The sequence below is a fragment of the Empidonax traillii genome, unplaced genomic scaffold (genome assembly GCF_003031625.1).
Source record: "Empidonax traillii isolate 1590-97213 ecotype Southwest subspecies unplaced genomic scaffold, ASM303162v1 scaffold1001:size240121, whole genome shotgun sequence".
In the NCBI taxonomy this organism is placed as follows: domain Eukaryota; kingdom Metazoa; phylum Chordata; class Aves; order Passeriformes; family Tyrannidae; genus Empidonax; species Empidonax traillii.
This window is the reverse complement of record NW_020956194.1, coordinates 55,372-83,087: the sequence shown is the minus strand read 5'-3', so window position 1 is coordinate 83,087 and position 27,716 is coordinate 55,372. Positions and strand designations below refer to the sequence as shown.

At 45.0% G+C, this 27,716-nt stretch overlaps 1 protein-coding gene and 1 long non-coding RNA gene across 2 annotated transcripts; one reads left to right on the top strand and one right to left on the bottom strand.

Moving 5' to 3' along the window:
• Positions 1-22: 22 nt before the first annotated feature.
• On the bottom strand, positions 23-19,191 carry LOC114068078. Its single transcript, XR_003573510.1, has 3 exons — positions 19,178-19,191; positions 16,324-16,329; positions 23-111 (listed from the first exon to the last, which is right to left on the bottom strand). It is a non-coding gene; the product is annotated as an uncharacterized LOC114068078 (long non-coding RNA).
• Positions 8,518-27,716, top strand: CA12 (carbonic anhydrase 12). The gene is made up of 10 exons (XM_027903960.1): positions 8,518-8,742; positions 11,507-11,527; positions 17,549-17,728; positions 19,204-19,346; positions 19,779-19,874; positions 21,370-21,433; positions 21,883-22,040; positions 23,081-23,207; positions 26,594-26,678; positions 27,504-27,716. Exons 1-10 carry the CDS (start codon positions 8,652-8,654, stop codon positions 27,586-27,588), a joined length of 1,050 nt encoding a protein of 349 aa, XP_027759761.1. The 5' UTR covers positions 8,518-8,651; the 3' UTR covers positions 27,589-27,716.

Genomic DNA, 27,716 nt, shown 5'->3' with positions numbered 1-27,716 from the left:
ACTACAGTAAAAGTATCGTATGTGTCTGTGAACTGTGACTGTACACAAATGATGTCACTTTTCCCTCTACCTTAAACAACACTGTTGGTAGCCAAAACACTGTACACAAAGCTCCAGCTTTGACAAGGGTCAGGCATCCCCCCTGTCCCTGCTGCCCCAGGTTCTACTTTACTGCCCACGGAGAAGTGTAAATACTAACAGAAGGTGCCAGTGTTGAGTAGCAATCTGAGGTGGGAAGTAGGAGACCAGTGGTCCAGATCTCCTTTCCTCACTCCCTTCACTGAGCATCTGGGAATTCAAGGACTAAGCCAGGCCCTCTGAGATTTTTCTGCTCTGGCTGGAACTTGAAACTTGAGATGGCAAAATACACTGAGAGAGAGGGAGATGTTCAGCTTTTTCTGAAATAAGAAGCTGCTGGGATGGTCTGTGAGCAGAACTAAACCTTCCAAAGCTGTCCTGCCGAGCACCAAACACCAAATACCCAACTGCTTTACTTATTTTGGCAAAGGGGTAATGTGCCAGTAGCTACTCAGTGCTGAAATTAAAGAGCTTCTATGAACTGCTGACATAGATTGCCCTGAGTTTTGAGGAAGGGAGATGTAGCTGAGTTTTCTGGGATTTTGTCTTCCTTCACAATAAAGATCATCACTCAAATATCTTTTTAATCATTTAAAAATCACTTAAAAATCGTTTTATAGATGGGGAGGGTCAGGAAGTTAGTACACAGAGAGATACAATTTACATTCAAGAGAACTATCTGAAAACCTTCTCTAGAATTTAAAATCTGCAACGCCTATTATTTCTTTCCTTCAGAGCCTTGTGCAATTAGACTCAACTTCACTCTGAATGTTCCATCATGTCCTAAAAAGCCTAAGCATTGTGAGATTTCCCTGCTCCTTCATGTCTGTCTCCCTAACTATGATATATAAAGCAGGTAGAGACTACCAGGCCTCCATTTACAGCATAATGAGATTTTGCTCTTGTAAACCTGACTGAATACCCCAGACCAAGAAACGATTCAACTTGTGTGGTGTGGAGCATAGTTTTAAAAAAGGGCTTTTAATTCAGGACACACAGTTCTCCTTTGTCTCATTTGATGAGACACACTTCACAGCAGGCCAAGGGAAAATGGCAGGCCCAACATCTTTCAGAGACATAACAGCCAGACTTTTGAAGTGCAGGGTAACCAAGACCTGCTTGCCAAACCTAGAAGAATTTGCTTTTGATGGGTAAATGTAACAGCTGTATGAGACCAAAAGGCTGATCTAACTCGCCAGAGCATTGAGGTATTTGTAAACATGGCATGTGATCAGCAATCTTGCTCACAGGTGAGCTCAGGGTGAGCTTTACACCACTGCTGTCAGTATTTCTTATCATATCTCGTTTGCACATGCTACTTCTTATTGTTTGCAAATTGTTCTGTTCTCAGAGAGACCTACAAACATTTCAGAATTTTAGCAGTTTGGGGTTATATTTGCTCAGCTGCCTACAAGTCATCGGGGGTTGTGAAGATGCATCACTAAGGGCTGAGATGAAAAGCGAAATTAAAAACCCAGCTGACTGACCATCATCTGGACAGATTTGTGCAGCTAATGTGGAAAAACTCTGTCGGTGAAGAAGTCATTCCCATTCACCTCTGCAGTAAGAGAGGCTGTTCAGGAATGCTCCCAGTCCCCTGTGCTGGGTTATCCTGGGCCCCTCTGGCCCTGTTTGCTGGGACAATGTGGTTATCACTGTGTATGAAATATTGTGTTGCAGCTCTAGGCACAGTAAACCAGCTGGTGAGAGAACTCCACCAGCTCCACGTTCCAGGGGCTGCCTGGAAAATGCCCTTGTGGGGAAGGTTCAAAGCAGCAGCTGCAGTGCTGGGGCATTGCCTTCCCAAAGGGAGTGTGGGCCAGCACACGTGGGCTCCCTGCATTCCTGCATGACAGTTAATATTTTGAAATATTTTTGGGACATATTATTAAAATATAAGCAGGGTATATTTAATTTAAAACTTTTTCATGCCTTCGTGCAAAGAACTGGGCCCCTTTTCCCTTCCCCCCCCCCACCTCCCTGGCTTTTGCAGTCACTACTAAGGGATTTACATTTCTGGAAAACTCCAACACTGACTTCTTTCACGTTGGCTTTTAAAGCCAACACATTACTGGCAAAGTGTTTACCAGCCAGACAAACCAAGCAAGCTTTTTATGTCTCCAAAGATAATAAAATAGTGCTTGGAGCAGAGCTCCCCTGGAGTTTGTGCACGGAGTCAACATAAGGAGGTGGCTATTTTAATCCTCCTGGAGTTGCCTAAGCATAGGTTCTCCTGTGGATTTAGAACAGTCTCAGCCCAGAACACTAAGCCAGAAATACATTTGGAGCTGGGGCTGGAGCAGAGTTAATATTCATCTCTCTAGTTTTATTTTAAAATACACCTTTAGATCTCTTGATGTGTAGCAGAGTCAGTGAGTCACTCCAGACAGTTTAAAGATATTTTGGAAAAAGCTGTAAAGTGAATTTTTGGGTTTGTTTTTCTTTCTTTCTTTCTTTTTTTTTTTTAATTTTTTCCCCCCCTCCCAGTCACTGGCAGACTTGGCTTTGTTATTTGGTTTTCTTTTGTAATAGGAGGAGAACTAGGGTTGCATAATATCAATGAGCACACAACATCCCTCAGCCATGCAGACACTCCAAGAGAAGCGAAAGGACTTGTGGCTGTGTTGAGGAAGCCAGTGGAGTGGTGACAAGGGTCATCACCTGCAGGGAAGCTCTGTGCTCAGAGCAAAGGGCACAGCTGGAGGGAGGCAACTCAGCACTGAGGCCGCTTTTCCAAACTTCCCCAGCTCGTGCTGCTCTGTGGGCCTGGCTGGCTGCAATGTGGAAGGTGTGCACCATCTACAGGTATTTACAGAGGTGCAGAGACAGAAATGAAGCAGAGGGAAGTCATTCAGACAGTCAGAAACTGATACCCAGCAAGGGGACTCCTGGCAGGCTGTCCAGATGCCTCCCTTCCTGCCTGCCAGCCCAGAACCCAGACAGGGAGAACTGGTGGTGGCTGTGAATGCCTCTGTCCTCCCCAGACCAAGATCTGTCTGGCTACTCCCTCAGCATCTCCCATTTCAGCTCCTGAGCCAACACCAGGACCGTGTGTGGTGAACGAAGCAGGGGCCAGCAGCAGAACCCATCCTGTTATTCTGAGGAGCCTTTCTGGCAGGATCCAGGGGTGCCAAGCAGTGAGGAGAGAGCTGTGTTCCATCTTTAGCAGAAAGCACCACTTTGCTGTACTCTGTTTCATGACCTGTTTGCTTGAGCCTTTTTTTAACCGCACTTTGGGGCTTTCCAGCGTGTGCAAACAGGACAAATATAGTGACTCACAAGTGTATACCTATTATTTAGTTGCTATATAAGGCCCCCCTGAGCACACCATGAATTCACATTTTAGGTTTCTGGAAACTTCTGCTGGAAATTGGTTCTGGTCTGCTGCCACCTCGCAGGGATCCTTTCTCATCCCCCCACAGGAGCATGTTGTTAAATGAGTACCCAGAAACCCTGTTAGTCACAGCAGAGACCACAGGAAAGGTTTTCCAAACAGAGGGTTCCATTGGTGCTTCTCATGTGGTGGCCAAGGTCACCATCCTGGGAGGTGACAAGGACATTTAATGCTGCCTGTTTTGGATATCAGCTCCTCTTGCACACCATTCAAACAGTCACCACTGTGAACAACACTCCCCACTCCCCTCAGTGGAACCCCCTGCACGTGGGGTGACCCCCATGTCCTAAAATGAAACGGAATAAGCCTTGCCCAGAACACAGAAACCATCCCCAGCCCCTACAGCTGCAGCTCAGAGCAGCACATCCACCTCTGTCAGGTCACGTTGTCTATCAGCATTATCCATCAGCCCCAGAAAGGTTCATGTTATATTTGTATATAATCAGTTGTTATTCATTACACATATTCCCTACCTGCAACTCGGTAGGTACTCAACAGACCTTTTTCTCAGAAACTGGGATGAACTGGCAATATATTTGGACTTTTGACTCACATGCACGCCGAGATTAGAAATATTTCTGACTGGTTATAGTTACAGCCACTGTAAATACAGCATTCTGTCTGCTGCTTTTATGGGTGCTGCTCAACCTATTCTAAGCAGCACAGTTTAGTCTGGAGTTTAAACACAAGTTGGGTTTTCCCAACAGCTGGGACCTGAGGCAAAGCTGCTTTACAGTAACACGTTACATTCAGCCCAGAAATTCAAGAGAAATTAATCCTTCTGAAGACATACTCTGAACAACCCAAAATACACATCCTCCCAATGTGAAGGATTTTTTGAAAAGCAGTTCTCACCTTGAGAACTTGCAGATGTAATGAAAATGAGGCAAGAGCAAAATGAGAACACAGCAGAAAAAAGTTATATCTTGCTGTGTCCCTTAAAAAAAAATAAAAGGGCATGTCCATCTCCTCCTAGTTATTCCATATCTGCTACATATTCTTATTCTGAGACACCAAAAATATTTTCAACAAGTTGGGTTTTTAAGGGCTCTGTCTCACAGACACATTTTCTGGGATCTCTTTGTCCTCACCTAGTTACTCCTAAGGTGCAAGTCCTAATTCTACAGCCGAGAGCACTAAATACTAATTTCCAGGGATGAACTTACAGCTATTCTGCTGTAGCTTAACCCCAACCAGCAACTAAGTATGGCACAGCCACTTGCTCACACACACCCCCCACCTCCCAGCTGGGATGGGGGAGAAGATCAGGAAAAAAAAAGTGAAAAAACTCAAGGGTTGAGATCAAGACAGTTTCCTAAGTTGTGCAAAAGCTGTGCTTGCATGAAAGCAAACCAAAGGATTCATTTACTATGAGCCATTCCCAGGAAAGCAGGGCTCCATCACACATCAGGTTACTTGGGAAGACAAACACCAGCACACTGAATGTCCCCTCATCCCTGCTTAGCAGTACCTGAAACACCCCCGTGTTACCAGCACAAATCCAAAACACAGCCCTGGAGTAGCTCCTGTGAAGAAAATGAACTCTATCCCAGCCCTCACTCTAGGAGGGAAGGCAGAACTGGGACAGCCAGATGTGACAGTCCAGCATTTCCATCTGTTGTTGCATCTCCCGATTCCCCTCCTTCCCTCACTCTTTAGTGACCCTCAGCACGTTATTTTGTACATCTGATCTGCTCATTAAAACGTGACGAGTGGTTTGGCAGCTCTCTGTGTGTGCATCAAAAAAGAACTTGGCTATCACAAATTGCTCCTGCCAGTCTTGGATCACCTGTGGGAAGGACTTGTGACCAGCCCTGCAACTGGAGAGCCCTGTGGTTTTCACCTTCCCTGTGCTCAGGGTTGCAGGAAGGCATTCCCAGGGCTAAGGTTTGGCTGTGAAAGGCAGCCAGGGAATACCCAGAGGGATTATTTATTCTCAGCTTCATCTGCTTGTCAAACACCTCTCTGTAAGTATGTGATCTTTCAGTAGGGTAGAGGTGATATAAGCAAGGATACTGAACTATTTCCTGCATTGCACAGTAATCATCATGTCAAGGAAACAAGGAATGTGCCTGCGATACAAATGCCACTCATAAAATCCCACAATCTGGAAATGGCCACTTCAACAACAGAGTGTCTTTTCTGGGGGAGCCAGTGTCAAAAAAAAAGACAACAAACACTGATGTTCTGAACAATTTTTTATCTGCACAGCTAGAGGCTCCAAGAGAGTGGGCTTACTGGCAGTGTGCACTAACATTTCAGCACCCCCAGCACCCCCAGCCCCACAAACCAGGCTGGGAGTGAGGCCCCACTAGAAGGCCCCGTGACCCAGAGTGATTTGAGTGATTGCAGGGAGATAATTGCTGCCTTTGGATCCAGCTGACCTTTGCTTTCTGTTTGCAGTATGCAAGGGGCTCCACAGTCTGCTTGTTATGGCCACTTATCCATATGTTTGCTAAAATGCTTTTAAAGAAATGCAGTATCAGCGTCTCCTCTGGCCTTTGACACTGCTCACATCAGGACCTTGTTTTCTGGTTTATTCCAGCTTCATCTTCCAAGCTAACCACACCAGGAAGAGGGAGGGAGGGAGGTGGAATGCCCCAGCTCCTCCATGTGCCTTACACCTGTCCTGTACCCTCTCCACTGTCACATCAGCCTGTGCATTACTCCTGCCTTGGCAGCAGGAGACAGTGTGGGTTAAAGGCTGATAAAGCCACGCCACAGAATTCCACCTGGCCTTTCACACCGGGGATCCAAACCTGCTACTTCCCGTGAGCCCCCCAAACTATAAACCCCCTGCTCTGTCCCTGCCTTGGCCTGGTGCTGAGATGAAAACCAACTGCCGGCAACCTCAAATTTCTTAAACCTAGAATAAAATAGCTGGCCCTAAGAAGTCTGTGCAGAACACACGCAGACAACTGGTCAGGGAGCTTTTCTTTCTTTCTTTTTTAGGGCTTGTATTTTGGAAGCAAAGAGCTTTAGATCCAGCTAGCCTTGAAAGCACAAGCACTGCCTGGAATTCCTCCTACAGATGTGAAGCCAAATTCTGGCTTCTGCCACGGCAGAAACTGGGGAGGGAGAGGTGTAGATGGTGAAAATGCAAAAAAGATCCAAGGGAGATTCTAAGAATCAGAGCATAGTTCATCATGGGGAACTTTTCAAGAGCACTGGCAGAAGAGATGAAGGAAGGAGATAAGAAGGCACAGTTCGGCAGAGAGCTCAGTCCATACCATCCTGCCCAGCTCGGCCTCTCTGTAGAGGAGGCAATTTTCACCTGTTGACACCAGCCCCAGCAGCTTGGCAGACAGGCTGCCACTTCTGTGAAGGCCGATGACAAAAATCAGGTATTCTCCAGAAACACACAAAATTGCATTTCCAAGCTCCCATTAGGGAGGGTCCTGCAGGCAGCAACAACTTTGTGCTGAGAGCCCCCAGGGTTCAACCCACCCAGCAGGCCTTTCTGTACAAACACAGTAGACAAGGATGCTCTTTTTGGGACAATGGCGCTTGAAAAGTCTTGTTAAAATAATTTTCTCAATAGCTTACACCCTCTCCCTCTTAATTACATCTGGCTGAAGCAGGATTACAGTCTAGGTTTACAAAATGCCAGAGAGGAAGTGAACTCAAGCACAGCTGCTTTCTGAAAGGCTACAAGACATGAAGGATTTGCTGCTGCTCCACCTGGACTGGCAGGACAGGGCTGGGGATGAACTGCACACCAGGATCATCTTTATCTGAGCCCAGTCAACTCCCCTTTCCCTTTATTAATCCCATAAATGATGGCAGGAAAAAATAAGCAAGTCTAATAACAGTGAGCAAGCAGTTGGTAAGTGAAGGTGCTGAAAATCAAGTTTGACCAATCAATACATGCTACAAAGCAGTTACCGAGGTGTAGTAGGCAGTTAATAATTATAAATAATAATGTACTCAGCTAAAACCCATAGTCTCTTCAATGCCACCTGCTGCTCCACAGTTATCCATGGTTTAAGAGTTTATTCCTCAGTCACCTTCAGAAGAGGACATGAACTTTTACCCTGTGCTCCTCTCTACCCCTCTCCATGTCCTGAACACAACATCAGATTCTGGGGCTCTTTCTGCATGAATTTGCACTCCTCCCTGCTTCGTGTGTTCTCCTGGTTCCAAGAGCTTTCAGCTTAAAAAAATATCCCTCCTTCACCTGGAGCTGGAGAGTTCCGAGTTCCAGTTCCTTCTTCCAGGATTATTTCTTCACTTATTTTTACACAGCCTATGAAATGAGTTTAAATAGGCTGAGGAGCAAACATGGAAATTCACTTTTTTTTTAATATATCATCAGGAAATTTAACTGCAAATTACTGGACTGCATTTTTATTATCCCTTTCTTTTATAAGATAGAGACGATTCAAAGACATCTCAGAGCAACCACTTTGGAATAGCATTATTTTTAACACAGAGTAACTACTGTCTATTCCATTAGCAAACTGTTGTTTTTCTATGCGCTGCTAAAGACTGTCTACATCCACAGATAGCAAAAAAGAGAAGAAAAAGAGAAAAGAGAACCCACCTTTTCACAAAGAAAAATACTGAGTTCTACTTTCAGGGGTTTTAACATGTGCAGTTTTTTGGACAGTTCTGGTGGGAAGTGCCCGTGGTCCCTCTGAGTTATTAGCGGTCCCACACAGAGCCTCCCTTCAGCTCCTCTCCCTCCAGTGCTCACAGTGGGCCTTTATGCAGCATAAAGACTGATCCCAAGCTGGGAGCTGAGGGAGACAACTCTGCAGCAGGCTGGGAAGGCTCTGCTGTGCTGTGGCCCATAAGAGGGCAGCTTTTCAAAGCATTCGTGTCTCTGCTAAATCATTTCTTAAGTCCCACGTTCAAATTGCCTCTCTGAGTGCTGCTGGAGCCTGCCCTGTGAGCCCCTCGCTAGAACTGAGGCAATGAAGGATGTGATCACTTTTCTGAGGGTGTTGGGACCCAGAGGCAGGTCTGATTACATCATTTGTTTGGGGCTGAGTCTCGGGAGCTTTATAAAAAGCAGTGCTAAAAGCAAGGAGAGAGAAAAGGGGAGAGGAGGGCAACAACTCATTAGCAGGAGCTCTGTAGGTGTGCATCCTGCTCCTTGCCACATGTCTGCAGGGGGATTTCTTCAGAGTGCAGAGCAACCTGGGAACTGCTGGAGTATTTTAAGTCTTTCCTTGAGATGTCAGCCAAGAGCTTCAGTGTAGCCCCAGTGGCTACTGTGCTGATTTTCTTCCTAGAGACACAACTCTCAGTGCCAGCGCCGGTGAATGGTAAAGTCTTTCAGCTTTCTATTTTATTGGAACTTAGGGCTGCTGTGTGTGCAGAAAACTTAATTGTGGCATCTCTTAATTAGTACTACTTCAATACCCTGCTCAAAGTGGATTATGTATTGTTGCAGGCTGTGGTTGTTTGGAGTTAGTATCCTAATTTCAGTTTCTCAGGAAAGGGAAATTTGTCCTCTGGTTTAACTTGCATTACAGAGTTCTTTCATGCTCAGTGTGCTTTGCTTTGTCACCTTTTTGTTTCTCATAGAAGGAAGCAGAGACTCAGACTTAGTGGAAGCATCACACCTTTCCCTCTGCCCTGTTTATTTTTAAACTGGAGTGGGGGGAAAAAAGGAATCCCTGGGAAGCAACCCCTACACTCGACCTCATAATATTTAAATAGGATTAGTTCTTTTTAGGAGTGGATGTTCATATATTCAAGGTGATTATAATAAATTTTCACCCTTTCAAGCTAATTATCATCCACCTAGTGTTATTACAGGATACCAGGGGGAATCATTATAAAGGGCTGTGTGAGAGGATTTACTCAGCACATAAATTCATGGCACCAAAATCCTGAAGGTTCAAACATGATCCAGAGCTGCTGCCTCCATGCAGAGCTCAGCCAAGACAAGCATTTAACCATTTTTCACAGGAGCAGAGTAACGTGTGGGATTCAAACTTTAAAGGTCGTCTTTTGTTGTTCATATACCCTCTGAAAAATGCCAATATTCTGCAGCAGAATCTCCCACCCAAAGGGCAGAGGTGCTTTCCAGAATAACAGAATAAACTTTTTGCTTTCTGGGTGTTTTGTGTGACCACACAGAAGATTTGGAATTGAAAGGATGTGTTGAAAAGACACCTTGAAGGGAATGCTGGAGAGCTCCTATCTTAGAACCTGGACCAAGGAATGGCAGGAGCTACAGTATCTGCCTGTCCCTGACATCTTCCCAGGTAGATTAGCACAACTGCAACCATTCCCACTTTCCCAGTGCACAAGTGACATTGGAAAGGTATTTTTTCCCTGTCTATTGATCAGTCAAAGGCAGATTCTCTGCTGCAGGAACCCCCCTGGTTCCCAGATGTAAGCCAGAGGAAGGATAATAACCTTGCTCACAGCCTGAGGTTGGCAGCTCTGTGTGATCATCCAGCCCAGATCAAGAAGAAGAAGAAGAAGAAGAAGAAGAAGAAGAAGAAGAAGAAGAAGAAGAAGAAGAAGAAGAAGAAGAAGAAGAAGAAGAAGAAGAAGAAGAAGAAGAAGAAGAAGAAGAAGAAGAAGAAGAAGAAGAAGAAGAAGAAGAAGAAGAAGAAGAAGAAGAAGAAGAAGAAGAAGAACTGGCCATAGTATTGAAAATATTTGAAATTGGTTGGTTTAAGGTTATTCTAGATTGTGAAAATCATAGTTTTAACACCCCACACACATTTCAGTGGTCAGTAAGAGCAAGAACAGAGCAGCTATTGTAGCTAAGCCAATATTCCTTCAAAACCTGCTGCCAGTCCATTGCTATCTTTATGCAAGTTTTACCTGCAGATGTTCTGAGCAGAAGACACAAGGAACCCCCAAAGAACCTCACTCAGAGATAATCCCCGCAGGGTGAAAGGGGAGAGGAAAATGAGGTTTTCCCCTCTGGAATCAAAGACAGTGCATGAATTCTACAAGAACTTAAGGTCTTCAGTCAGGATGATTACACAGCTTTGAAAATTCCAGTGGAAAAGAACCAGGCACAGTGGTCCTAACAGACTGGAAGCAGAGAGTTCAGTGTTCCAGCCTGATACAAAATACCAACACAAGAGAGCCAAGTGCAGCTGTTTTGCACTTCCCTACAAATTAATCCCAAACACTTCACACACCATCCCTTGGAGAGGAGTGACAGCATTTCAGAGCACAGGAAATGCAGCCAAGAGCCAGCTATGGGTGCTTGTAAGGATAAATATCTGCCTGCCTGCAAACACTGAGTGCTTGCAAGGCCTGTAATTCAGGACTGCTTTCCAAGCAGAAGCAAAATTAAATTTGCAAAGAACGAAGATCTGCATTAGCCCCACAACCAGAACTGTTCAGGTCTGTCAGGACAAGCACCTCTAGCTATGCAGGAAGCTGTGTGGTTGTAGGCTTCAGGACTAGGAATAAAATCCCTTAAAAGAGCTTTTAATAAGTCAAGACATTTCCAAAGACATGCAGAGACACTGTCCCAAGTTCAGTTCCTTGAGCAGTGGGTGGGTATTGATCCCTTTAACACTCACTCCCCCTCCCAGGATTCTCTGAGCTCCGGGGGTTCATGTATCATACTCCCTTTTTTCACAGTCTATTAATTGCTGTTTCAGCTGGCAAATCCCAGAGCTGTACAGAAATGACTGTCCATCATTTCCCACTCTAGCAACTGGCAATCCACTGATGTTTTTCAAACTCCTCCACTAGGCATGAAGGGGTTTGTTGTTGTACACCCCATTGAAATTCCTTTGCTTCCTAGCCAGAAAAAAATCAGGGATGTACCTACACACAAACTCTGGGGATATTCCACCAGAGGAAAAAAAAAAAAAATAGACTGTCAACAGTTTATGGGCAGGATTACAGGGATAATTATGATAATAATTTGGGTGAGAAAGGTTCATAATCTTTGGAATTGTCTACGGTTTGCTCAACAGCTGGGGCTGGGAAAACAGATAAAAGTATTGCACAGTTCAGCACAAGGGTTTGAGTAGCAACTTGTTTCTCTACAGAGTAAGATCAATTTCAAATATTCACACTAATGTTTTCTTTGTCTTTAAACAGGGTCAAAGTGGTCTTATATCGGTAAGTACTAATTTGTATAACTCCTACCTACTAAGTTGTGGCTCTCTTCTGTATTTTAAGGACAACTTGCCAAATGTGTTCTGGTGACCACTTACTGGGTTCACCACCTTCACCCAGGTTTGGAGCTGCTCAGTTGTCTCGATATCTGTTCTTCAGCCATCAGGTTCCACATCTGGCTGACTGAGAGCCAGTTACTGAGTTCTAAATTGCCTTGTGGAATGGCAGCACTTCAGCACACTGAGGGTGGCCCCACAACTGCAGAGGATCCCCAAAGCCCCCAAATCCCCCAAACCCCACTCCCAGGCCAGCAGCACATCTGAACCTGGTTCTGCAGGGACCACTCCTCCCCATGCCCACGGGGGTCTTCATTTTTCAGTCAGAGTTCAGCAAATCACCTGTATCACGTTGCTGAGGACCCCAAAAATCCCAGCAGTGACAAAACAGACTAATTAATATTCAGCAAAGTAGTGTTAATTTATACCTAATTGAACTAACTTGTAACTAGTCCTTCTTGTCAGCTACTGACCCAGAAGGACCTGGTGGCTGCTCAGAAAGAAGAATTATCCAGATGTTTGCTTTTAACTGGTCAAATCCTCTAGCCAGGTATTTCCTCACCCAGAGTAGCATTTAAATGCCACATGCCCACAGAGAAGTAGCAGTACTGGGAACCCCACCAAAAAATGCTTGTTCTTAAGCTGCTGCTGCTCCAACACAACACAAAGAACCTCTGAGCCTGAAGCTGCCTCTCAGAACTCCTCCCTTTGGCTGAGCTCCAATTTACCTGACTGGCTTCACGTAAGCAGAGGGAAAACTGGCAGCTGCAGGTCCATGGGCACTGTCTGACTGCCCAGGCACACACAGGCACTTCACACTCCCAGTAGGGAAAAGGTTTGACATGCTTTGATTGACAAAAGCCTGCAGTTTCCAGCTTCACAGCAGCCATCAGGCAAACCTAACCCTGCTGGGCTGTGAGGAAAACAAGGCTGCTTTTGCTTCTTTTACCATCAAAGCAGAAGTTTTGCCCTCTCCATCCCAGGGTAGTGGTTGTTTCAATTGGTTACTTCTCCCTTTCTGGGAATTTGAGGGCCAGTGTTTATTTCAAAATGCCCACCTTCATCAGTTCTCTTCCATCCTGCAGTCTGATTCCTATATTCTAACGTGCTAGAGGATAGAGGGAAGGTTCACAAAACAGATTAGCCTTTTCCTTCAACTACTGATTTCAAAATATATCCACAAAAATATATATATATATATAAATATATAAATATATAAATGCAACTTCAAAAAATTAAAGTAGCCACTGAACTTGTACCGAGTAGTACAGAAAAGCAGAGGTGGAGCACTGATCTGCACACAGAAAACCAGGTATTAGACTGCACTAAGCCAGAGGAGAGCCTCTCCAGACTCTTCTACTGATCCTGGTTCCTTATGGCAGCTTAAACCTCCCACCATTTATCTTCATCCCTGAAGCTCTTTGCAGTGCCTCTGACTACAATCAAGTCAATAGGAAGGGAAAGGAAATCATAATTTCCAGCACCATCACAATCACAGTGCAGACTGATGTCAAGATGAGGGTCCAGGTACAAGATTAAGGGTGGAGTAGGAGCAGATTTGTTGAGTAGGAGAATATGTAAAGCTGGTTGTGGATTCAGTGTTAACAGCTCAGGGCATAGTGGCAAAGCAAGATGACACAGCGTGTGATCAGCCCTTATCTGTGCAGCACAAACTTTCCAAAGAAATGGGCATTTGTCTTGGCTGTAATGGAAACTCCTACATCAGATACAGTAAATACAAAGGCTAAAGCTCTTCTCTGTTTGCCTCTTCCTTAGCCAAACTGCAGCAGTGCTATTTGTTCTTGCTGTTCTCACTCCTCTTGTGTGTACCCCAAGGAAAAGTGGCTGGAGGAAACACCACAGAGCAGTGAGCTGAGGCCCCTGGGGCACAGGTTGGCTCTGCGTTCCCTCCTGGAAAATGGACAAAGGACACCCAACATGTTGTAAGGAAAGTGTTTTCAGTTAAAGAACTGAAGGAATGTTTCTGATGCCCCATAGCTCAGGACAGCGTGTGCACACAGCTGCTGGCAGGGCTGCTGTGTGGCTGGAAGGTGCAGGCCTGAAGTTCTCTACCCCAGAAAAAAAATGCTAAAAGTGGATGTTGGGCTTCAGTTCTCTGGATTCTGGCTTTCTGTTTCTGTAATGTAAGTGGGTCAGAATGAAATCAGAGAACCAGAGTCATCCCTTCAGAGAGGACAAGCAGCTACAAGGCAGAAAACCAGCTTTACAGACAAGTTCAAAGCAATAGTGCCAACAGAATTACTAACATGCTTTAGCAGTAACAGTGCCAACAGAATTATAAATGTGCCTTAGCATGTGAGCAGACAACCTCATGCTGCAATGTAGACACAAGAACTGTCGTTAACAGACATCAGGCTAATTGTACTTGCAAGCTCTTTCATTCTCCTCTTGCCAAATACTCAGCTCCAGTTCAGTGGGGTGCTGAGAACCCGTGCTAAGACTCCTCCAGCTCCCCTTAGGAAATGCCAGCTTTGGTGAACACGCTAAAGGACGCCTCAGATCTCTCACACAGCACTTGAATGCAGTAGCAGGGACAGCTGCACCCTTGGCAATAATTCCTCTCTCTCTCACAAGCTTCCCTCTGGACACCCACCCCCTGGCTCTGTGTGCAGGGGACGGTGGGACTGAGCTGTGCCTGAGCTCTGAGGGCAGGAGCTGCGCTCTCAGCCTTCACTGCTGCTCCAGCCCCGGGCTGAGGGCAGCTTTAGAGCTGCCAGCTGGCTGAGGGCAGGCAGAGGGCTGGGCCTGGCTACAAAAGCACCACAGACATTCCCTGGGTTACTCACCCAGCGCGGTTCAACAGTGCAGGGTGTGCAGATCGAGAGAACTCGGACAGACTGCAAGGAGCTTGAGCAACATGGGTATTAATTGGTCACTGGAGCAGAATTCTGCTGCTAACACTGGTGACTCTCAGGCCTCTCTTCTCCTGAGCCAGTGTGCACATCCTGGGAGCAGACCCCACTGGGGGGCTGTGGGGCTGGCTGCAAAGCCAAAAGCTGTCACAGGAGATGACACAGTGGGCACAGGCAGCCTTGGGCTGAGCGTGGTTTGCTCAGCTCACTGGGCAGCCTGACTATCCAGGGAATCATTACTGCTTTGTTTGCAGACAGCTTGTGTAAAACAGCCACGAGGGCACAGTCAGGCCCAGGGCTGTTTACAGTGTGCTAGGGGAACATGGTCCTGCAAAATCATATAAAAAACCCACAAGCTGGATTGGAGCAGCCTGAGTCTGCACTCCCTACACCAGGGAATGTGCTTGGCAGCTCTGGGAGCACCGGGGTCCTACTCCCACTCGCACCAACAGCTCCCTGCCTTCATTTGCTCACTCCATCAGCTGAATAAGTGATGAGAGGGCAGAACAGGCCCATGGCACAGTTATTGCTCTGCTGACAGTGCTGATGGGATCCTCAGAGCAGCAAACACCTCCTGAAGTGCCTGGGCCTTCCACAAATGTTTCTCAAAAGAAGGAAATTACCTATGAAGATAATTTTGCAATACTTCTCATGTTAATACCTTTTGGGACTTGTAGCCCAGGCCAATGTTAATAAATCCACATGCTGTTCTTTACTCAGTAGTGATCAGACAAAGCCTTTGTAAACACGATGTGATTTCCACTGAATTTATCTGAATGTGCTGGCACAGAAAAAGGAAAATCTGGTTCACAATCAACCATTCATTTTCAACAGACCTAGCTGAGAAATGCCTTCCAGCTGTGTGGTTTATCTGCCATGGAAATCTCCATTTCACATATGCAAACCCGAGCTGCAGTGAGCTCAGCAATTTGAGACCAGGCACTGAAATTGGAAAGACTACGTGACAAAAGGCAGAATTTCTATAAAAATCGGGTTTGTGCCAAAAAATGGGGTTTGTTTGGTTTGGTTTGGTTTTTCTTAATTGAGCAGGAGTGGGAAACAAGCAAAAACTGCTGCAGCTGAAAGGCCTGGGAGTGAGTTGCAGAGTTATGTCAAGGAAAGGATAACTGCTAGTAAAGACCAAAGTTCATAAAGACTGTGATAACTACAGCATTTTACAGAAAACACTAAAGTTTTCCTTCTGAGCTGGTGATTGAGGGGTGGAAGTTCCCATATTCTGCTGCCAACTCTTTGGGGCATTCAATTTATCCAAACATAGTTTGTAGTTCATGACATGGTTTTCACTGGCTGGGACTAGACTTGTGTTTTATATAACGATTACCTATTTAATTATCAAGTCTCCAAACCTGTGATGTGCAATATATCAAAGTCTTCTTGCAAACTCACTACCCTAAAAAACCTTTTTTTAAATTACTGAGTCTTTTTTTACAATAAGGGCTTCTCATCAGTTTTTCTGTCTGGGCTCCCTGAAAAATGTTAAATTTCAGTGTCATTGTGTTGCATATCAAGTTTCAGCTGAAGAAACTGTCATTTCCTGGCATATCCTGATGTATACTTTCCTGGGAAATACTCTTGAGTATATATGGAACTGTATTTGTTATTTGCCAAAACATAGGCAGAGGATAGTGTGCAAGTCTTCTATAATGTCAGCATAACATTTATTAGCTTTTTCAAGGAATTTCAGTAACTTCAGGATCTAAGAGGAGAGAAACTAATGTGATTATCAGCAAAGCGGAGTCAAAGATTTAAGCTGCAGCAACATCAAGGCCTGTTTATACTGAAAATCACTGATTGAGGCTGACTGTCCACACTGCAAACAATGTCATTAACCTATGTTACAGGTGTTAACCTATGTCTTGAATAATTTTAAGCAGCTTTGGCAGTGAAATAAGTCTGTCTTTAAGCACCAGAACTGCACTTGCCTCTGTCACACACACTGTTTAAGTCCGAACTCACCTCCACTATCCATATGCTTGGCAACTGCCTTGCATGTAAATAAAGGGAGCCTCTAAAAATACCCTCCTGACTGTTCATTTCCTTCAGAAAGGATCTGAACTCGCTCTGCCACTGATGACCTGATCTTCAAAGAAGCCACAGGGAATATTACAGGTTTGGAAAAGAAGCCTTGTAACCAAAGGCTCGAGGGGCTTAGTTTAAGAGAAGTGAGAAACGACATCCTCTGTGTTGGAAGAACTTCAGCGAGGAACAGAAACATGACAACAGGCTCACAGTGACAATCGAGCTGGGTGCTAATGAAACATCTTTCACCTGAAAAGCTTAAAGGAAGAGCAGATGTTTATTCCTTTCTGAAAGATGTGGCCTCCTTGAAGCAGAAACTGCTGCAGGGAGGTCCAGTACCCTGTGCTATCCAGACCAGGCTGGTGATCCCAAAAGACCTTCCTGCCTTGGAAAGAATCACGAGGAGTGTTCAGAGACAGGAGAAACACAAGTTGCAAGTGTTTCTTTTGGTATTTAAATCCAAATAATCTCAGTTTACAGCCTGTGAACAGCTGCTGCCTGTTAATGTGTAATTAAATCAAAGGCACAATTAAAATTCTCTTGATATTATCTATTCTTTGTAGGTCCTATCTTGGGCAAAAGACCGTGATGAAGAAAAGTTTCATCAGTCTGAGCAAGTTCTTGCAGGTCAAATTATCATAGCACCTTCCATTTTCTGCAAGTTAGCTTTTCAGAGTGAGTTGTGTAATCTTGCTGGAGAGAGCCAGGCAGTCTGTACAGTGAGGGACTGGCTTTTTGGCCACTGAACTCTGTCACCATGAGGTCACTTCTTGCAGGTCTAGCTCTGGGAGCTGCCAGCCCTGCAGTTCCCAACATCAGCAGCAGCTGAGACTGTCAAAAAATCGAGGGGCAGCAAAGGCAGTGAAGTGTCTCCATGTGAGATTTTCTTTTGGCATTTGGCCCTTTTCTATCCAATGGTGCAATTTTCCAATATCCAGTTTTCTATCCAATTAAGATTAAAAAAAAAAAACCACCTGCCTAAACATTCAGAAAAGGGCTTGCTTTCCAAATTTGGAGTTAAGGCTTGGCAAATGTGTCTCTGTTGATTTACTCAGGTCCCGAGGGAGAGAAGGCCTGGCCAAAGAAATACCCATTTTGTGGAGGAGTGTTCCAATCTCCAATTGACTTCCACAAGGATATTCTCCAGTACGATTCCAATCTCCTGCCTCTGGAATTCATCGGCTACAACGTGTCCTCCACTGAGCATTTCACACTGACCAACAATGGGCATTCAGGTAAGGGAGCTCAGTGACAGCAGGAATTGGCAGCTGCAGGAACTCAGGGGGTTTTTTTGCTTCCTGAGTGAACTATTTTGGTTATCAGATGAAATCAGGCTGTGATGATAAAGCCTTCGCATCAGCATGCCCATATCTACAGCACAGGCTAGGGAAACCTGGGGATGTACTAAGACTTTGGGGTTCTGTTGAAAAGAGCTAGACTGATAAAATGTGGGTGTAATATGGGCGCACAGAAGAATAATCAGAAATAGCATACAAATATACCCTCCCCACTGTGGCACTAAAACAAAGTGTCAGTACAGGAGGTAAAGCAGAAAAGATGCAGTCTCATAAAGATCTACTACACTGACACAGTATACAATACCAGTTAGTTCTACCACTTCTCATTCCTTCCTGAAACGTTTCAAGACACAGGAATAAACACAGTTCTAACGCCCTCCTTCTTTGTATCCTCCTCTGTTGTATTAGCACCAAAATAACCTGTGTTATAAAGTGGCCCCTGCTCTGCTCTGGCATGTTTGGTTAAAAGATGCCCAGCATGCAAAAGTCTCTTTTTCTCTCATTCTGCTCGACTGAACATCATAAGCCCATTCTTAGGACACAATTCCTGGTTTTCCTCTGAATCAGTTTCTCCATCAGCACCAGGTTGCTTTGAACTAGGAATGGCTGGAACACCTTTGCCCTGTGAGCCTTCCTTTCCTAAAAGTCCTTCTTGGTCCTGAGTGAAAGACTACACTGAAGCTGTTGCTTCATGAAGTACCAAACATCTCAAGTGAACAACTGACAGGTTTCTGCTGAGTTGAGAGTTACTGCTGTCATTTCTACACCAAAAAAAAAAACAAACCACCAAACCCAGCCTGTCATCCCCCCTCGAGAGCATTAGTGAGCAGGAGGGAGGGAATGCATGCAAAGGTCTCGATCCACTCAAGAGAGGAAATGCTAATTCTTAAGGTCTATTTGACATCAGTTTTCTGGGTTTTGGAAACAGTGAGGAGAGGGGGAAGTTTATTTGGTTTTGCCACGTGCTCCTAAAAGAAGATCAGGAAGCAGAGGGGCTCAGTGTAACAGGAGATAAAAAATATCATGATAAATATAAATTCATTAAGTCATTTTCAATCATTATAAGGGGATTGAAAGAAGGCACACGAGCCTAAGTTTTGCTTCAACATACCAATAATTGTCCCTTCAATAAGTCTGAGATAAATTTGAGTACTTCAGGGACAAGCGGGATTTCCATTAGCAGCAATTCTCACACTCAATTCCTTTAATTAAGGAAGTAGAAAAAGCATATGTTCTAAATTCTCCTGATTTACCTAGAAAAGGACTAAAGAGCACTGAAGTGTTCATCTCCCCCCACAGACTGAGGTGGGTTTGAGTTAAGAACCTGCTTTGTTCCCGCTCCCAGCATTTTTATTTGCCCTGTTCTCGAGGGCAATGTGGTATCACTTGCTCTGTTTGCTCTGCATCTGCAGTGAAGATGTACCTGTCACCCACCATGCACATCAGGAACCTCCCTTTCGAGTACGCTGCGTCTCAGCTCCACCTGCACTGGGGGAACCGCAACAAGTCAGAAGGCTCGGAGCACACGGTGGCTGGGAAGCATTTTGCAGCAGAGGTAGGGCAAGCTCAGCTCAGGGAAAGAGCAAAAACCCCTCCCCGTGTCCTGGGGATGAGGCTTTAAAGGGTGCTGAGATCTGGGTACGTGCTGAAATACTGGATTGTGCTGTCACTGAGTCAGGGGGTTGAAACTTGGGCTCCAAACTCAGAGCTGGGACTATTTGTTACCTTTGCTAATCCTAAATGGTAGATTTGGGAATAGATTTTGGTAGGAAGTACCAAAGCAAAAGCTGTAGCCAAGTCACACAACCCCCCTAACGGGGGGTTGTGTGACTTGGCTACAGCTTTTGCTTTTCTCTAAGAAGATCTTACACCCAGAAATCACTCAAGAACCCTCTGTATTGTCTTACCCTGAGGTGGCTGCATTGTCCCTTTTACAGAACTGTGAGTGTGACCCCCAGGTTACTGTAACCAAGTGTCTCCTTTGCAGCTGCACATCGTGCACTACAACTCTGAGAAATACCCAGATGTAACAGCAGCCATGGACAAAGAGGATGGCCTGGCAGTTCTGGCTGTTCTCCTCGAGGTAGGACGAGCATCCTTTGGGGTTTCGTCGTCGTTTAGAAGACACTTTCCATCGTTAAGCCATCAATGTACAAGATTACCTGGATTATTTAACCATGCATAAAGGTTCTGCCTTTCCCCTTTCCCCCATAAAAGGCCAGATTCCAGCGGCACACACCAAAACAGGAGCACGTTCTGAGAAAAGAGGGATTCTGAGTATTGCCTCATGCTTTTCAGCAAATTAACTATGTTCAATCCATCTGTGCATCCATTTACCCGCTGATGACTGGTAGGGTTTGTCTAACAGTGAATTCCCAGCTCACTGCCTGAGAACTGCTGTGGCACGGAGCATTTTGGCCCATGCAGGCACAGCCCTGCCTTTGACCACCACATGTAATTAGGATTTAGCCACACTCCTCGTGCTGCTCCCTTCCCAGATTCTTTGAATCACAGTTTACAGTAAACAAGTAAATTCAGGGACCTTTTTAAGAGGACAGAAGGACAGCTTTCCAATTTTCCTCTCCAAAGCCCCACATACAAAGATAATAATTATCATAAGCAGATTGGGGTTTTTTTAGTACCTTGTACATACATGCCTCCCTTTTCTTGAGGATTAAAACTCCTCAATAAGATAACTGTAAAGATAATTTTTAAATGTGAGGATTTCCTGCAGCATAGAAAACCAAACCCCCAGGTTTTCACATTTCCATCAAAAAAAGTGAAAATGTTCTAGTTAGCAGACAAAGCTCTTATTAATGTTATCCCACCCAGCTCACTTCCTAGCAGCTCTAAGATTCTGACAGTAATTCTGTGTTAAATTTCAGGTAATTTGGAAGTTGCAGCTGTGAAAAGTGTCAGAGTACTGTATATTTTGCTAGGGAATAACACTGGGATTCTGATTATTTCCAAGCAGTGGTGTTTAAAAATCAAATTAGGGAACAATGGAGATTAAATCTTTGAAAAACTTTCAGCCAGCTGGTGGCTAGTACAGTTGATCTGAGGACACCAGTTCACTATGTCTGGTTGTCAGAGGAGTTGCTAAGCACCAACTGAAGAATTCATGAAAAAAGACACTGATTATTAGACAGAAGAGCTGCTGGTAGCAGTTGAAAAAGATGGTCTTTTCTGATAGTTGAGTTATAGCCCTTGCCATTGGGACCCAGCGGTGTCATCTTTTATCTCCCTAGACTGACAGGAGCAGCAGATTGAATAATGTTTGTGGGTGGAAAACTGCAGCTTTGGCTAGAAAGCAGCAGATGACCTGAGGAGCCTCAGCTGAGAGCTCATGCCTGCAAAGTTCTCAGAGGAAATGGTTTCTCTCCTTTTGCACAGCACTCTGAGCAGGCGAGGCCAGCAGGGCCTTTCAAGGGCACACCAAAATTTACACTGCTGTTGTCAGGACAGCATCCTGACAAGGCAGCTCTGACAGCTCACTGTGGTTCTGAGGGCAGTGCTAGTGGTTTGAGTTATAAAGGCACTTATGCCACTCTGGTACCTGAATATTTCAATCATTTCAGATTGGGCCCTTCAACCCATCCTATGAAAAGATCTTCAGGCACTTCCGGAACGTGAAGTACAAGGGTGAGTGGCTGCATCTCACTGAGCGTGGCTGAGGGTATCAGATGCCCCCCTGAGGGGGACTGAACTGGCTGCAGACACAGCCCAGAGACCTCAACAAACCTGCCACAAGCTGTGAGAGACCTCCAAATGCAGTGCATTTCTGGGGGAGTTGTAGGGCTGCCACGCACCACCCGTTCCTGGCTGGGCCTTATTTCTGGCACACGGTGGCTTTTAGTTCATCTGGCCTTCAGTTTATCTTCCATACTGGAAGTTTATCATATTTGATATCTAAGATTTGTACACAGAGACCCTAAAAAGCCCTGTTCCTTATTAAACTGGGACTGTCTCTGCCAAAAGGTATTTCTCTTGTCCTAGTGATACAACACCCAAAACACCCGATTTACTGAAAAGCAAATTCACTCCACTGGGGTAGGAACGATGCAGGATTTAACAGGAATGCCCTTTTGCAGACCAGAAGGTCCAAGTGCCTGGTTTCAACGTTGAAGAACTGCTCCCTGCCAGGCTGGAGGAGTTTTATCGCTATGAAGGGTCCCTGACAACTCCCCCCTGCTACCCCAGCGTTCTCTGGACGGTTTTCAGACACCCCGTCACGATTTCACAGGAGCAGGCAAGTGGCAACAGAGCACATGTTTCCCTGGCTGGGGTCAGCTAAAGAAGAGCAAATGAATATTCTCATTTCCTGGGTTTCTCTTATCTTCCTCTAAAAGTGAAAGAGAGCTGTTGCTGAAACCCTTCAAGTGGGAAGAACAGCACAGCAGTGACCTAAAGCAATATCCTGCTCTGTTTGTAGTTAGCATGTTTGCAGTTGGCCAGAATAAATAAACAGCAGACAACAGCATAGTGATTGGTACAGTATCAGCTCGAAAACATCACAGTCAAGTGAGATTAATTTCTGCTTTCACCGTGTACTTACTCCCTGCTTAAAGACTTCCCATGAGTTGCTTGCAGATCGGTTTGTTCAGGCTTCATGTCTGAACCCTACTCACCAAGTATTATAGTGCTCCTTCCATCCTGACTTGGGTATGACAGGTTGGGTAGATGTGAAGTCTCTAAAAAGCGTGTGATGTGTTGTTTGTCAGTCTTGAATCCCTAGTGTTTCTCCCAACTGACAGTTTTTGTGCTCACCTAATTAACTTCTTTTGTTCTTAAGTGGCCACTTACACAAACTATAATAACCCCACAATCACTGTCTTCTGCTTCACCTAATTATAGACACAGGGGGCAAACGTTATTATCAAAATCTCTGATCAAATCACTGCATTCTCCTCATTATTGAAGTCCATCCTTACCTTTGTCCACTCTGTCAGACCGTGTCTTTAGCAAAGAGTTCTTTCATAAAGTAGCTTTTAAGACTGCTTAGGAGTTAGGCTGTGCTAGGGGGAACACGCTGGAAAAGGCCACCATGCTTCCTGCCATCCAGTTTTCCTGGAGGATAACCACTGAGCAGGATTAGTGTTGTCAGGATGTAAACAAAACACAGGCATGCCTTTGGAGATGCCTCCCTGTTTCCACAGTATTCTGTATTTGGGCTCACAGGCCACCTAAGTATTACTTAATGATCCTCTTGCCTTTGATTTCAAACACACTCCCAGGGATCTGCTTTCTCTGTATCATCCTGGGAGCTGAGCAGGGTGCTTCCCTTTGCAGCTCCTGGCCCTGGAAACAGCCATGTACTGCACGGAGAGCGACGACCCAGAGCCCCTGGAAATGGTGGATAACTTCAGGAACGTCCAGGAATTCCATGAAAGACTGGTTTTTATCTCCTTCCAGGAAGGTAAGCTGTGTGAATGCTTCTCTGCAGAGAGGCATTCCCAGTCATTTGGGGACACTTGAAATACTGAGGTGGCAGTGCTGTTGCAATCCCATTTTCCAGCAGATCCCTTTGTTCCCTTTCCTCTCTTGCTGCATCCTTGCACGGGCAGCTGTACAAGAATCAGGCACTCACAGACTACATAAGAATTACTTTTTCCACAGTGGGTGTCAGAGGCAAGACCTGCAACCCTTCTGAAAAGAAGAAAAATGCACTTGGCCCTCTCATGCTTAGCAGAAGTGTTGGCTGTCACTGCAAACACTGAACAGCTCAAGCTGGCCTTGTCTCACCACTGACATTTGCTGGTTCTCAGCAGGGTCAGGCTTGGTTTTATGCAGACCACACACTCAAAAGAAGAGCTCCTCGAGGCCTTCAAACTTGACAAGTAAAAATAACACTGGATTGTATGATCCAGTGTTACAAATTAAAAAAAAAAAAAGTCATCTTCTGAGGAAGAACTGATTTAAAAGCTTAATAGTGCAGGGTTACACAGTGGCAGTGCACAGGTTTGGTGCAGACAAAAGTCTGCATCTGTGGTGAGGAGCTGAGCTGCACCCACAGGAAGGCACTGGGGTATTACCAAACTATCAACAACCCTCAACAGCCCCAAAATTAATATACAAACTGGTACTAGTTGTACAAATAACATTCTGAGCAAACTAAAAGACGACTGAATAGTGAAAGAGGGAAAGAACTGGAGCGTGTCAGTCTTTTCTCCTGCTTTTTCAAATCTCTGCTCAGGTCAGATTATGAACAATGATTTTTAACCAGCAGAATCAGGATTTGCAACACGGCTGCCAGGTTGCTGAGGTGAAGGTTTAGATCCATGCACAGTCAACAGCAAACAACTCTACAGCAATGCCACTGCAGAAACACTCTCTGAAGTAACAGAAGCTCCAGAGTGAGCAGTTACACTTTCTACCCAACCCCCCCCCCCAACTTATCCAAATTCAGTGCCTGGTAGACTTGGCAGTGGTATGTTACTGATTCCTAACCACACCCATGAGCCAATGATTTTCTGAGTCAGGCTGGTCAGTCAGAAATGAGAAATGCACTTTTCCATCTGTTCCTTAAGCTGACTTTTCAGCACCTGACTATATTCTCTCTGCAAATGACACTCAGTACTTAAAAGTAGAAGGTAGAGAGTTACAACCCACGATCCCAGTAACTAAAAATCAGACACTATATTGTCCTCCAGGAATCTCCAAACACTTCACAGAAATTTCCACTATTTCCATCCATGGGGGGAAAATTTGACCCAGATGTGACTTTCTCAAAAATTGCTGCTGTGAACCAGTGCCAAACCCAATAATAACATTTGGCTCCCCCTCTGCTAAGCCACATTGTTTGGCTCCTGGGCAGAGGTGACACCAGCTACAAAAGCATTTCACCAGCTACAAAAGCATTTCCAATGTATCTCTAAAGCTGGCATGACTTAGCAGGGTTAAACGGAGTGGCTTATTGCCCATCCTGCTTTTCCTACACAGGAACTGGTCTTTATGGCTATGAAAGACACTGCTCAGCGCTGCTTGAATAGAAACCCCATTCAGTCCAGCAACATTTAATTACAGAAGCTCATTGACTCTCTCAGTGAACCATAGAAAAAATGCTCAGCCCGTTTCAGACAAGGTATTCACGGCCCCTGTAATCTCACATTCCACTCACCAGTCCCAGAGGCTCCCTCGCAGGTGCAGCCCCTCACCTACAGGGGGGAAAAAAAGAGATTTTCTTTTTTTTTTTTTTTTAAAAAAAAAGGGGAGAGGGAGAGAAAAAAATGTTGCCATCAGAGCACAATTGAGGCCAGCTGGTTGGGGCTGCAAGTGCCCAGCCTGATGTATCTGAACCACTGCAGGGACACAGCACACCTGAGGAGAAGGGAAGGCAGAGCCACCCAGGGAATCGTGGCTCGGGCCAGGCAGCCACAGAGCTTTGTGAAAGTTGTGCACACTCCGAGCCTGACTAAGTGGGTTGTCAGAGCAACTTCTCTGCCCTTTCAGAGCCCAGAGGCCACAAGATGGGGCCACTGGCCTGTGTTTGGCATCAGAACTGCAAACGGCTGAAGTGTTCAGTCCCCCACATTTTTAATGTCTAATTAATATCTAAATTCATGCTCGCTCTTGACAAAAATACATTTCAAAAAGTCTCTAATCTTGCAGGATTATGCAGCACAACTCACACGTGTTTACAATGTGTTCTGGCTGTCAGCAATCTACTCCAGTGAAACCAGCTTCACGTTCATGCAGCTGGAATTTGTTCTCTGATGTGCAAACCATCCAGTGCCCACGAGCTCAGCGGGAACTGGTGTCTAGTGCTGGTTATGGCACCATGCTGGAATACTGTCTAAGCAAATTTCGTAAGAAGATTGTCTCATCAGACAGAAATGCTCCCTGACCTTCCTCTTCAAACTACAAGCTCTTTTTTTCTTCAGTTATCTATTTGGTACTGTACTTTCTTGTCTATTGATGCACCTTTACTATAATGAAACTCCCCTTTTGTAAAATTGCTCTTCTTCAGCTGGACTTAAAATTAATGATGGGTTAAAGGGGATAAGCTTACATGCCAGGTTTGACATTTCTGTTTTCTCAACAGCTGATTTAAAATAGAAAATATTTAGATGGAATATACGAAACCTGTCAGTTTGACTCTGAAAGAGTTCTGATATTGCTTAGAGAGAAAAAGTCATTTGATAAGATGTAAAAACCAATGAATTAGGAAAATGCAGTTAAGAAAAGAGAGCTCATCCTCAGGCTCTTTGGGGAGGCGAAAATAACTAAAAATACTTGCTTTGCCAAAATTATATATATGAAGGTCACTAACAAATATAAAATTATATTGGTAATGCTTAACATCTCTCTGCAAACAAGGGAACACTCAGTTCATACCACTGTCCTGAATTCATTCTTACCTTCCTCAGTGCCCTTAAGCAATGTCCTCAAGAGCAAAGATCACTTTTCAGCTGTCCACACTCATTGGTGTTGTTCTGCCTTGGGAAAAACAAAAGGCATCGAATTTAACAGCCTTACTTGCCTGGGTTTATTTCTGTAGTTTTGCTTATGATCTCTTATACATTATATCCCAAGAATCAGGATTTCCTGAGCTCTCTGCCTGTGCATGTTGGTGCTGGTGACTCCAGTGAGTGTCCAGTGTCCCAGCACTGTGAGCTGTGGGCCCAGCTGTGGGAGCAGGACCTTCCAGTGCACATCTGTGCGAAGTTACCCACGCCACAACCACAAAAGGGGCTGCAGGAAAGCTGCAGCTGCAGAATGCAGATGTCCTGACCCCACAGGTACTGACCTCCTCCTCTCACGTCAAGGACAATAACAGTTTGGGCTGCTCTCCCTCCCTTGCAGGGTTTGTTGTTTCTGCTGTGATAGCCTGCATCCTGGCAGTCCTCACCATCCTTGCAGTAGCCCTGTGGCTCCTGAAGAAGAGAAGGTAAGCTGTCTGCCTGTCACATCACAAACAAAAAACAAGTCAAACCAAATGTTTCCTCTGACACCCAGAAGTGCTCCTGAGTCCAAACCCGCTGATGTTTGATCTTTTACAAGACGTGATCCCTTCCTACAAACTCTGATTTGTTTTTATCACTGTAGACATTATTTCCCCTGTATAACACACTCCAAAGCAATTCTGTTTTATTGCCAGCCAAATATGTTTATTTGGCTGAAAGCTCTCTCCGTGCTGCAACCTTTGGGCCACCGTGGCCACCGTTCTGCCACGGCAGGAGTGGCTGGGTTTTCTGAAAACCAAACATTTACAGTTGTTTCTCCACAGAATAATAATTGCTGGAGCAGTGTCCAAGTAAACCCTTAAAAGATGCAAGGCCAGGAAATAGAGAATTGTATGTGACAACCAGGGAGAACACAAACCCCAGAATATTTCCTGGAACAGTAAGGGAAACGAGGAGAAGGGAATTTTAGAACAACCTCTCCCAAAGTTCACATCGTTTCAGGGGTATAGAAATATGTATTGCCAGAAGATCACGTTAGCCACTGTTTGCCAACAAAGCCAAATCCTGTAAAAAAAAAAAAAAATCTAAGATTACAAAAACTTTCCTACAGCCTGATCCCTTTGCATCCTGCCCTGAATCTGCACGCAGAATGTGATCTCCTGAAATATTTGCAACAATAAGCTACGGTGACATTTGCACTGGCACAGAGAAAAATAATCTCATGCATGCATAATGGACCATCTTGGGTGACTAATGGTGCTTTTCCTTCACTGGCATTACAGTTATTTAATACATTTGTATTATTTCAGCTGCAAAAAGGAAGGGCAAGACAACAGAGGAGTCATCTACAAACCAGGCACGTACAAGGAGGAAGACGACCTCTCCAAGATGTGATGCCCTGATCTGTCACAAAAGCCCCTTTACACTCGTAGCACTGACTTACTTTGGGTTGGGGAGACACATCTCTTGTCCTTGGCTAATGATAAACCTCAGGAGAGTTCTAAAAACAGGCACCAGCCAAA

Excerpts from the sequence above, each read along its gene's own strand:
- CA12 (XM_027903960.1), top strand. The coding sequence starts at position 8,652 with ATGTCAGCCAAGAGCTTCAGTGTAGCCCCAGTGGCTACTGTGCTGATT. Across the intron at positions 8,743-11,506 it reads AGTGCCAGCGCCGGTGAATG|GGTCAAAGTGGTCTTATATC; the intron begins GTAAAGTCTTTC and ends GTCTTTAAACAG. Across the intron at positions 22,041-23,080 it reads TCACGATTTCACAGGAGCAG|CTCCTGGCCCTGGAAACAGC; the intron begins GCAAGTGGCAAC and ends TTCCCTTTGCAG.